This window comes from Fusarium venenatum (genome assembly GCF_020744135.1).
Source record: "Fusarium venenatum strain MPI-CAGE-CH-0201 chromosome Unknown EDB82scaffold_3, whole genome shotgun sequence".
NCBI classification, from domain to species: domain Eukaryota; kingdom Fungi; phylum Ascomycota; class Sordariomycetes; order Hypocreales; family Nectriaceae; genus Fusarium; species Fusarium venenatum.
The window spans coordinates 4,772,415-4,784,477 of NW_027072131.1; the positions used below are offsets into that span (position 1 = coordinate 4,772,415).

At 46.6% G+C, this 12,063-nt stretch overlaps 5 protein-coding genes across 5 annotated transcripts; 3 read left to right on the forward strand and 2 right to left on the reverse strand.

Annotated features, from left to right (window-relative positions):
* Positions 1–1,807: 1,807 nt before the first annotated feature.
* On the reverse strand, positions 1,808–3,058 carry EDB82DRAFT_507493 (uncharacterized protein). Its single transcript, XM_065608791.1, has one exon. It carries the CDS (start codon positions 2,663–2,665, stop codon positions 2,186–2,188), a length of 480 nt encoding a protein of 159 aa, XP_065464071.1. The 5' UTR covers positions 2,666–3,058; the 3' UTR covers positions 1,808–2,185.
* Positions 3,059–4,314: 1,256 nt separating this feature from the next.
* Positions 4,315–4,833, forward strand: EDB82DRAFT_527381 (acyl-CoA N-acyltransferase; the record flags this gene model as incomplete). The annotated part of the gene is made up of 1 exon (XM_025727990.1): positions 4,315–4,833. One exon carries the CDS (start codon positions 4,315–4,317, stop codon positions 4,831–4,833), a length of 519 nt encoding a protein of 172 aa, XP_025582402.1.
* Positions 4,834–6,439: 1,606 nt separating this feature from the next.
* On the forward strand, positions 6,440–7,760 carry EDB82DRAFT_507495 (uncharacterized protein). Its single transcript, XM_025727991.2, has 2 exons — positions 6,440–7,197; positions 7,246–7,760. Exons 1-2 carry the CDS (start codon positions 6,873–6,875, stop codon positions 7,596–7,598), a joined length of 678 nt encoding a protein of 225 aa, XP_025582403.1. The 5' UTR covers positions 6,440–6,872; the 3' UTR covers positions 7,599–7,760.
* On the reverse strand, positions 7,761–9,538 carry EDB82DRAFT_448925 (Sodium/hydrogen exchanger family-domain-containing protein; the record flags this gene model as incomplete). The annotated part of the gene is made up of 3 exons (XM_025727992.2): positions 7,761–8,079; positions 8,131–9,317; positions 9,403–9,538. The coding sequence occupies 3 exons, from the start codon at positions 9,536–9,538 to the stop codon at positions 7,798–7,800; spliced, it is 1,605 nt and encodes a 534-aa protein (XP_025582404.1). The 3' UTR covers positions 7,761–7,797.
* A 653-nt stretch (positions 9,539–10,191) lies between these two features.
* EDB82DRAFT_558940 (cytochrome P450) lies at positions 10,192–11,992 on the forward strand (the record flags this gene model as incomplete). Its single annotated transcript, XM_025727993.2, has 5 exons — positions 10,192–10,308; positions 10,361–11,211; positions 11,268–11,319; positions 11,357–11,648; positions 11,688–11,992. 5 exons carry the CDS (start codon positions 10,192–10,194, stop codon positions 11,990–11,992), a joined length of 1,617 nt encoding a protein of 538 aa, XP_025582405.2.
* Between the last annotated feature and the right edge of the window lie 71 nt (positions 11,993–12,063).

The window sequence follows — 12,063 nt, forward strand, 5'->3', positions numbered from 1 at the left end:
CGAATGGAACGGGCCGTTTGAGTTGAAGAGAGGAGTTTCCCTTCAGACGGAGAAGCGGGACGCGTGACGAGCCGCATCTCTCTCTTGAGTAGGTAGTATTCTCTTTCCCCACTGTGGAGGAGACGTGGGCATTTGTGGCAAAGGTTGGAGAATTACTGTAGGTCGTAGTCTAACTAGGATCCAAAGGTGGTTCAGTTTGTGGCTGGTGATGCTGATCAAGTTGGAGAAGGGGGGTGCAACTGTCACCTAACGTAGTGAGTGACATGCAAAACAACCATGAGAAAGCAAGGAACTGGTGTGTGTATTGCCAAAGTGACGGGAATGTGGCGTCTTCTTTCTTCTAGCTCATGTGCCGAAGAACAAAGGGCGGTCTATCGCTAACCGTGATTGTTGCCTTTTCCTTCGACGGAGTGGCATGTAGTGTTGATTGTGAAACATAAAGAGCATCACTGCATTAAGAGCATCACTGCATTTACCACATTGATAGACGTGTCAAGTTACACTCGGCTAATGGAGAAGATTGCTTCGTGTAGTGAGTCGAGGCAGATATGTGCCAAGCTACAAGGAGGACTTTTGATACGATACGAGGGTCACGAGAAGGGGGATGTGTTTCTTTTCGGACAGGAACCAAGATCGTGATTAACTAGATGTCACCAGCGCATCGGAAAGAGCGGGAATGGAAAGGTGAAGAATAACAAGTCAAGGTGAAGAGCGGGCGACCTATTGGTGGAAGTAGAACGAGAGGTATCATCTCCTGTCTATGATGGAACGTTGTCACGGCGTGTGCACTTTTGTTGAGATGTCCCAAGTTAAACGTCTAGATGCATGGCTGGAGGTTAAGAGTTACCAGCTGACTTCCATAAAGACTGCTTACTCCCGGCGTGACCTGGACTCTCACTCTATCTGAAGGTATTTTTGCTGTCTGTATACTGCGATGTCCCTCTTCTACCGTAGCAACATGAGACGTGGCGGGACCAGACAACAACAACAACAACAACAAGTAATATAAGTTTAGTAAGTAAGAAAGACAAGACAACTTATCCACGTGTGTATAGAAACTGAATCGAGATGTTTGGTACATCAAGGTACGATTGTGACGAGGCGAAGTGCAAGTGATGCTGGCGTTGGGCTTCGACTGGGACTCATCTCCAAGTCACCCTCAAACTTACCGGCTCCGAACGTTGCCCACGGTAGATCATCTGTCCCAAACACCAATCTGATCGTATAATTTAAATAAACTTTGCTGAGAGTCTGTGAATGTTTCGAGCTGCGATGACCGAGTACCAAAGACCAACATCTACCGATTGAGCTGTTGTATTGTTTCTTGTTGTTTGTCGGCATGGCTACCTAGCCAGAACGGTAAGGTCGATATGAAATAACATATTACCTAACGGTAAAACTTTCCTTCATCAATTTAATTTTATTCTCAAAGAAAGAGAAACATGAACAAGAAGTATTAAATATCTCGAGTCTCTGTCTTGACGTATCTTATCGCGATACCTTATCGTTATCTTATCTTTTATCTTCAGTTTCATTTGTTCCCAAAGAGGAAATTGATGAAATGAGTCATTCTGGCTCATTCTCAATCAAGATTAGCGTTCCCCTCTTGCTCCACTTGCTGTCTCATTGACCGGGGATCTTTACAGTGTTTTCTCAACTCCCGATGCACTGGCTGTCCATTATGGTTCATTATTGCTCATTATGAGTGATGGAATATCTAGTTAGAGGCATCTCGAAAGGTTACATATTGGCAGGCCTTAATTTTGTATAAATAGTGCTTGAAATCCTCTCGCAAGATCTGGGCTTGGAGTGCCGAAGCATGCATATAAGATGGTGTAGAATGTCAATGGCCTCGAATTGTAGAGTGGTTGTTCGTTGAGAATGTTGAGAAGTGTCAAGATGGGCATGAGCTCAATCATGATGTGTCGCCTTTCTGTTCTGTGATATCAGAAACAGTTTGAACAAACTGGAGATATCGGTCAGATCATAACACAATTCAACACTCAGAAGAAGACGCATCACTAGAGGGACTAATCAATGGTTCAAAAAATAGCTATCATTGGTAAATAAAACAAAACAACACGCTAACTCGACAATGTATCTAGAAATCCTTTCAGTGCCCCGAATCGCCATAACATAATAGCTAACACAATATCGAACTTGGATCTGACTGTCTCTTTGTTTCTCATTTCTTCCCAAGCATTTCTCGGAGAGCATCCACCTCAGCCTCCCTCCTCGCAAGCTGAAGTCTCATATCATCGCGTTCATTCGTCATGGCAGCCAGTGCCTCCTCAAGCTCGGAAATACGGTCGAGGCGCTTCTGGCGGTACTTGCGCGCGGCAAGAGTGTTGCGCTGGCGCTTGAGGGTGACGGCTGAATCCTCTTCTTCGGGAGAGGATTTGCGTTTGCGAGATGACGATGATGATGAGGGGGAGGGGTGCAGAGAAAAGGTGGATGTTCCTGGGATGGAGGATGTTGATGTTGGGGATTTGTTTGTAATTGTTGGTGGTGGGGGATGAGGAGTGCTGGATGTTGAAGTTGAAGAACGTTGCTCGATGGGTGTGGTAGACTTGACATTGACGAGAGGCTGCTCCTGAGTGAGGAAGCCATCTCCAGCCACATCGAGCGAAGACTGCGTGTCCAAAACGTTCAAGTCCGGGATCATAATGTTGTCGAATAACCCATCACCACTAAAGTTCTGAACGACATTCTGGTTGGTGGTGGTGTTACTGTTGATGTTCCCGAAACCCCACGTCGCATCATCAAACCCGTTGTACTCGGATGGGAGAAATTCCAAAAAGGGAGAAACGTCCTCAAAGAGAAGAAGACTAGGATCGATGCTGAGGTCGCTGCTAGGCAAAGACGCTGGGGCAGCGAGCAGACTACCAGGACATGGCCGAGAAGCGGCTGCAGGCAGCGGACGATGCGCACGCTGCTCCCATTGATTCAAGTTAAGGGGGCTGCGGCCTCCCCTACGTTTGCAGAGAGGCCGTTAGGCTAGAGGAGAAAGATGGAGATGGAGAAAAAACGGACTGTCCGCTTTTTCTGTTGATGATGGAGATGAAGAGGAAGAAAGGAAGTGGTAAGAGAAGTGAGATGTTGGCTGTTTTATACCTGCCATATCTAGAGTTGATCAGTGTACAGTGTGTTGGATACGGCGCTCCAAACGGGGCTGTTCTGCCGCCCTGCCATGGGTCCGAAGCCCCGAAGTTAGTATTATTAACCCGAACAGCCCTGTATTGCATGAGTTATGGATTGCGGTTTCGAGTTTAGGATGCGATAGGACGGATATGCAGATGATGTGAATTACATGAGTTGTTAAGCTACGTAGGCATGTCTGACTCGGAGACTGACTGTGAGATATGTTCAAAGGCTACTAGCGGTCCAAGCATCATGACTCTTGGCTACAGAGTGAGGGCCAAAGTCAGTATTAGACGACTTCGAAAACCATGTAGGTCTAATCAACGAGTCCCTGCCATGGTATCTTGTGCCACTGTCCAACAAGAGACATCAAGGCCCTGTCGTCAATCAATCAAACGGCTGCTTACGGTATGAGTCAATGTGGAATTGAAGGTGGGATGTAACAGAGGCTAAAGTTATCTCCAAACAATACATTGCAGCACTTTGCAAACCCATCAAGTTGTCGGACTTCTACACGGGTCCGCGGATCCGATCCTATATCTCAGCAGCAGCATTTAACACAAAAGATTAAAGAAAGAGGAGTGGGTTGATAGAAGTTGTTCAATGAATCAGAGCAATGCAAACCTTACTAAATTGGCATCTTGGCTAGGTAAATAGCTCATAGAGACCCCATCATCAGCTGGTATCGGGTAAGTGGGTTTGTCTTCTGTAAAACCGCAATAACGGCATGCATTGAATGAGGGCACCATTGTCTACGCAAGAAAATCCAATTAATAATATGTATTTACTTAACTTCGGGTTGGAGGATGAAGAGATAGCATCACATCAATGCAGTCATATTGCTCGATGATCTGTAGGTCATTGCTTTGAGTCGTCTTGTCTCTGTACAATCAACACAGCCTGCGCCCTTCGGCAATCGTTCTACAAAGGCTCGCCCTTGATACCAGGTAATGAACCGCTCAAACGGCATTTCTGAGCTGTTGAATATGAGCTGATACAGAATCCTTTGTGTCAATATTACGCCCTTGCTCGACCATCCTCTTTCATGGAATACAAGTCCAGCAGATGAGGCATTAAATAGTACTTAGAAATGATGATTAAATAAACCTTCAACTCGATTATCGTCGGCATCGTATTGATCAAATCAACAACTCACTCACCTGCACCATCATCATGTCAAACAACTACCATTTCCGCATCGCCACCACGGATGAGGCCCCTCAACTCCTAAACCTCATCCATGCAGCATTCCGATTCACCGGCGCCAGCATCGAATGGATTGGATCACCAGAGCTCGCCAAGACGTTTACAATGGACATTGGCGTCATCGTTGACAGAATCAACTCCCCCGAAAACGTCTTTTTCATCGTGAGCGACGTACCAAACGGTCCTGCGATAGCTTGCGTCAATGTCTTCAAGAAAGCACCCGGCTACGGCCGCATAGCCTTGCTGGCGGTTGATCCCACCATCCAGCGTGGCGGTTTGGGAAAGATTGTCATAAACAAGGCGGAGGGATATCTCAAGGAGGAGCTTGGTGTCAAGAGGATTGGGTTGAATGCACTACAGACGAGGAAGGGCCTTATTGCGTGGTACGAGAGGCAGGGCTATGTCAAGAACGGCGATGTTGAGAGAATTCCCATTGAGGGGTCTGAGGAGGAAATTGTGCTTCTTGAGTTTGACAAGAATGTTTGAGTTAAAGTCTGGATATTATGAGGGATGAACAGGATGATGAATGAGGAAGAGGAAGAGATGAGTGTGGTTACAGGAAACATCAAGAATGTTGACGAAGTTGACTCAAATGAGATGTTTGACTGAACTACAATACGAACAGTATATATTGTATAAGTGACTTGTCCAAGCTCATAATCAAGACAAGATGGTAGATCAATGCAATCATATTTTCAATCATTAACAAGGCCGTGCAAGCACAAGCAGAGGTCTGAAAAACATATCAGCCTAGCCAAAGAGTCAATCCCAAAAGGGTTCTCTTTGAAGATCTGAGTAACATCGCCGATGCTCCACAACTGAGGCTTAGTAGAGTCTGTATCTCCCAACAACTCGATTCATGCACCCGATGATGTTCATAAAAAATTCCGTTTCAATCACGGTCTCTTTTTCTGGCATCCGATAGATTTTCGCTTCCGTCACTCTTTCTCTTCTATCAGTGACATTACGCCTAGCTCCATCACGGTGCCATTAATAGATCCAAGCGCAGCTTGATCACGATACTCAGCCTTCCATTAGCATTAAGTACCTGTCAGCCAACGGGTCTTGGCGGAAGGCTTTGATGGATACACCATGTTACACCTCAGACTCTCTGTCATGTCTATTTCCAAAATGCGGTGTCATCAAGTACGCACAACCACGTCACGAATAGCTTCAAGACATATATTGCCAAGAAGGTTTGCGTCTTCTTGTTACGCAGCTTGTTGTTAACTGCAGTGAAACGCCCAGAGTTCTATGCTTGTCGTTTTCATCAAACGAGACAAGTCACCTTGGCCACGTTTATCAAGGCTCAAACACGATAGGGCTAAAACAAGCCAATCGTCAAGACAGTAGCGAATGAAATACATAGAGATTGATACTCAAAAGAAGGGCAAACGCGTGGCTAACGAGGCTGGTGTTGCTTGGCAGCTGAAACAATAACTTTAGACGAATCATATCACAAGAAGACATTCATTTAATGGATTCTCCAAAGAAGGAAAGACCTCACGCGACCAGAAGATAAAGTGAGAAACAAACAAAGGTTGACTTCCCCAGAGATTGGGGAAGTGGAGGGGGTATTGCGCGGCCTGAATAAGCCACTGACGATCGTTTTGTTAATGAGGGACGATCTTTCAATGCAAGAAACCTTCCCGGACTTCTCTTTTGTTACGATCTGTTTTCGTGGAGATGGAGAGATGGAGTCTCGGAGAATAACTGCCGAAGAGATACTATGTCATTAGAACCTTGATCTGATTCATGTCGGATCGGTCGGGATATGTAGGAGCGAGTAGAGAGAGACTAGTAGTGTCAAATGGGTACCTAGATTTTATGCTTAGACAAGTAGGTATCCGTAGAGCTGACCTGCTTTACAGCCTTAGCTCGAGGGGAAATAAGCATAAAACAGCCAATATGTGTTTAATTTAATGCTTACTTTTACAACGTTAAAACAAGCTCACTTAGACTTTTGTATGAAGCATTGGCATTACATAACTACATAGTAACATGCATTGACTACCTCTCGGGTTCCCCGTACGTCACTCATTAAAGAACCCCAGACCTGAACAAAGTTGTCTCCATCCCCTCCCCTGTTTAGTGGAGAGAGACAGAACCCAACCCGTCATGACGCTTTTGCCAAGACCGTAGGAGACCAGTTACCGCGTCGCAGATGAGTCGTGGCAGACGATCAATTGGTCGGGAAAGTGCTTGGCAAGCATTACGAGTGCCGTGGCTTGGTTGTTTGCTAGAAGCAAATAGACAAGGATGAGTGAGTTACGCTGCTGGAAAGGTGAGGCTTCGGCTGGGATTTGCAACCAAGGCCATGATGCCAAGAAGGAGAAGCAAAGGTTAATGTTGGGCATGAAACATGATCCGGAAAGAGAAAATTCAGGGTTGTATAAATATGTCCTGTCTCTTCCTGTGTTGTTTTCATCATTTCACTTCAGCTTCATCAACCATCAACGCCAATTCACTACCTATACATACAGTATACTCCTAGTATCATATCAATTCTTCACAACACCTTCAAAATGTACACTTCAACCATCGCCCTTGCTATTGCTCCCCTTCTCCTCCTCGCCCGCGCAGATGTCAGTCTTGATCGCGATGACATCCCCCGCGCATGCGACGCCATCTGCAACCCCATCGTCGACCTGACCCGGGCTTGCGACACCGACCTCCGAGGAGATCGTGACCGCGAAGAGGACCGTCTTGAGGCTCAATGTGTCTGCACCAATGATTCCTTCAACGTCGCTAGCGTCGCTGCTCTTTGCGCCGACTGTATTCATCAGAATGCGCCTCGCGACAATGACGACGACGACGACGATGACGATGATCGCCGCGATGATACCAAGGGTAAGTAACTATCACTAACTAGTGGGACCTCAAGCTAATGAAATACAGACATTGATGATATCCTTTACACTTGCGGCTTTGCTTCCACTACCTACGTCGCTTCTGCCGCTTCCGCTGCTGTCTCGGGCGTCACTGTCGATGCCAGCCGTCCTACTGACGCTTCTCAATTGACCACCACCATCATTGCTGGTGCTACTGGAACTCGAGGTAGCAGTGATCCTTCCAACACTGGTAGCAGCGGCGGTAGCGGAAACAACGACGACAACAATGATAACAGCAACAACAATGATGCTTCTGCCACCAACGACGCTGCCAGCCCTGATGAGACCAACGCTGCTGCTGCCATGGCCCCTGTTGCATTCGTCGGCGCCGCTGTCGGTGCTGCCATGCTCCTTGTTTAAGGGGTTTGATGAGATGAATTAGAGATGGAGAATTGAGGACCATGTAGTAAGATGACAGGTTACTTCGTGACACAGAACGTGCATGGAGGTTTCTCTTAGAGATTTATGCTTAATGAACCACGACGCTATCTATTCAATAAATACCCAACGATATATAGAACTGTCTCTTGCAAAGTGAAGATTTCCGTATACGACTTCATCATACCTCATCACCAAATCGAATCTCTCTTCTGATAGGCGGCGTCTCATCGCCGGCATGTATGTGTGACTCGGCACGAAGACTTCGACCACCAGTAATAACAATTGGTCCAGTCGGTCTACGAGGGCTCTCGTTGCGACCAAAGTATTTCCCAATCAATGGAATCCTTCGTCGGAGCGAATCCTCTGGTGTGTTGATCACACTATCACTGACCGCTTGACTTAATGTTCTAGGGACAAGGTATCCTAGTTTTCCAACTGGGATACTCAGACCGTGAACAACCTGGGACTCTGTCAGTATACGACTTGCATCTCTCAAATAGACATCACTCACAATACTGCAAACCGTCAGGAACCAGACTATGATACGCGTCTGCTCGGCGAAATCTTTTACATCACTTCTCGGATGACCGTCTTCATCGCTGAGATGTTCCTCGATGAACTCGATGGTGATGAATAGGTAGAAAATGGCTGATACACCAATCGGCCCAAAGAAGCCGACAAAGACAGCCTGCTTCACCTCTTCAATCTGGCGAATCCACTTGTGCATGGCGAATACCCATGGGAGTCTCCTCAAGAGAAGAACGCAAATGCCCAAAGCCACAAGTCGCTCAATGGAAATGACAGTGGTGTTGTTGAAGTCGCTCCAAGGGATGTAGGCGCCGTACCACAGGAAGATGGTTACGTTGAGAAGCATGTCGATTGTTGGCTGTAGTGAATCATCTTTAGTCTCGAGGCGGAACCAGTCATCCCATGTGAATACATTGCCTGCGATGAAGCATGCGAGTACATCATCTGTACCGATCATACCGCATGTTCCCAAGACAAACAGCGCAAGCGCGATAGCAAACACGAGAAAACTCTCGCGATCGACATAATTGTGCTTCTCGGCAAAGTGAAGCAGCTCTTTGCCAACCCAACCCACAACGGCGCCATATATAACGCTGAGAATGATGGTGTAGCCCCATGTCATGACAAACCAGAGACCCATGGCATCGCCGGCTCCTCCGGACGTAGCACCCGCGCCAGTGAACTTGATAAGATACAAGGCCAGGAACAGGAACGGATATCCGAGGCCGTCATTTGCGCCTGATTCCGCCGTGATGAGGCACTGAAGGTCCTGGGGGATGTTGTTATCTGCGAATTTGCCCTTGACTATCACGGCGCTGAGGACAGGGTCTGTAGGCGTCACACAAGATCCGATAGCGAGGGCGTGAAGAAACGGAGGCTGGCCTGCTAGCGCCCATACGAGAACACTGGTAGCTAACCACATGGACGTCATGCCCGGACCAAGGAGAAGTGAAATCGACTTCCATTCTCGTACAAGATACTTGCTTGGGAGTTGTACACCGGCAAGAACAAGCTGGACACCGAGAACCAAGCGTGAAAAATTGAGCGTTATGGCACTGAGGTCTGCTTCGCAAGCCTCCCTCGAAAGAACATGGCACCCAGCATAGTCCTCTGGCCGGATGAAGTTTGCGCCATTCGGACCAAAGGCGACACCTGCTACGAGTGAGATGACTGTGATTTGTTTGTTAGTTGTTGACTTATTAAGACGCTGCTGCCAAGAAAATGCCAAGAGATCTAAAGTCCGGGGTAATCTTACGGGCTTCGGAGAGGTAGTAGTTCTCTTTGAGGAGGTATGAGACAAGACCAAAAATGGAGATGAATCCACCCAACAAAGCGACTACGATGTTGAAGTTTGTCGTCTGAAGAGGAATTGCCCAGATGCTTTGAGCCATTTTGTGAGGGATATTGAGAAGGAAATGGACATGATTGAGATGACATATTTACTACCCACATAGGTATAGTTGAGTCCCATGTCCAAGTACATAGTACCTGGTGTAGTTCGGGTCTTGGCCAATCGAACGAAGAGGGCTTCATACTACTTAATTCACATGCAATTTAAAAAGAGAAACCATTTGACAATATGAGTTGGCATACATACCAAGAGAAATTGATACTTCGTGGAATATCACTGAGGGTATGTATTGTTTGACAACAGAAGCCTTGTACTTTTTGATATGCCAACAAACGCCGTAAAACAGATCCGATGACATGGGCAGCGACTACTTTGATCACAATGAAACATAAAGAGAAAAAGAAAACCTGTTTTGTGTCGCACCTCGTATCTCGTCTCTCCATGTCGACATATTGGGAAATGGATGTCGAGGCTTGTCTGTATCATAGGGTTGATGTACCTCGGAAGCCGAATTACTCTAATGAACGACAACGTCGTGTAACGGTTTCAATATGGATTGGCAGTGGTATCAAAAGCTTATCTATGAATACAAGTATAAATGCTTAATGGATGGGGTTTTCCAGCAATGACTTCAATCCCGCACCCTGTACATTTCGTCTTCTAGCTCAGGGACTTTTAAGATTCTTAATCAACATGTCGAACCCAGCATTCGAAAATCAAGGTCTGGTCTTGGCCATAATGTCCTCTGTATTTCTACTCGTAGTCGTGCTCTACCGTGGCTACAGAGCCCGTCGATTTTACCGGGACTTGGTAAGCCCGACATCTTCCAGTCCGCAGTCTGTATATCTAACAAACCTTGAAGCCTGGTCCTCCACATAGTTGGTTATGGGGTCACATCTCCATATTCAGAGACATCACGACGTCAATGCCTCCGAACTCCATGCCTCAGCTATACTACACCGAAATCGCACACCGATACAATCTCCAGGGCATATTCTACCTTGACCTGTGGCCCATCGGTCCTGGACTTGTCATCATAACGGATCCAAAACTCATTGAGCAGGCTCCTATCCCCAGGCCTTTAGTTCCACATCCCATGACCAACACGTTCATTACTCCCATAGCTGGAGAAAACAACATTCCAACCAAGGGCGGTACGGAGTGGAAGAAGCTTCACAATTTAATGAGCCCTGCGTTCTCGAACGCACATGCCCGCAGTCTGGTGAGCGTTATGGTCGATGCGAGTAGGATGCTCAGAAGCAAACTGGATGGATTCTCTGTAACGGGGCAGGTATTCTCTATGGAAGATTTGATGATCAAGGTAATGTTCGAAATTGTTTCGCGTCATATTCTCAATGCCGGTTCGTGCGCTCAAAAAGCAGGGAGACAAGATCTTAAGGACATGAGAGAACTGGTCGACCTTGCACAGGAAGAAAGCAATCCGTTTATCGCATATAATCCACTTGTACAGATTCCTCGACGTCTAAGAAGGCATTTTGTTCGAAGAAAACTTGAGGCCTCCCTCCTTGGATTGGTCTATAAGAGACTCGAGGTTCTTATTACTGAAGGGATTGTTCCATCGAATAAAGATCCGACTAGCGTCCTCGATCTTATGCTTCGCGAACATGTGGAGTCTGCGATAAGAGAGAAGGAACAAGGTCGCAATGACTCTATGAAACTTTCTACACCTGAGGAAAAGCAGTTTGTTAGCTAGTAAGTCTTCTATCTAATTGGCACTCTCAGCACCCCACAGTTGACCTGTATGAAAGTCTGAGGATCTTATTGTTGGGTGGGCATACTACGTCGACAACTACACTGAGTGTAAGTATAGACACTAGGAGTTTGCTACTATTTCTAGTCTAACTTGTTTTCTCAGTATCTGTTCATGCTTCTTTCTAAAGCGCCGCACATAATTGACAAGATGCGCCAAGAACACACTGAGCAACTAGGATCTAACCCTCAAGCTACAATCCTCAATAATCTGGACATGTTACTCAAGCTTACATACACGGAAGCTGTCATCAAAGAGATACTCAGACTCTATCCAGTAGGGTCCAGTCTGCGGCTAGGTCCGCCTAGTGCAACTATATACCACCAAGGCCGCCATCTTCCAATCGACAACTATCTCGTCATCATGACTAACGCGCATGGTATGCATTATGACCCAAGCATATACTCGAGACCCACAGTCTTCCGGCCCGAACGATGGCTCGGTCAGAACAAAACGCATCCAGGGCCAAGATACTCTCGCCCCTTTGGGGGAGATGGGAGGTGGTGTCCTGGGCAGAACATTGCCATGTACATACTCAGGGTCATTGTAGTCATGACTGTAGGAGATTACACGTTTGAGTGTGCTGACTTGAAGCCCAATTTTAAGGCGAGGGCTTTGCATACTGATATTGATGTGGCGTTTGGAGATATTGCTTTTCAGGAACTTGGGCTAGAAGGAAGGCCCAGGGATGGGATGATGATGACTGTTAGAAAAGGGGCATAGGACCTCCTAATAGCCCTAGTTTCGACTCTAATAGTACAATGCATGCACATGTTTCTTACTACACGAGTCAA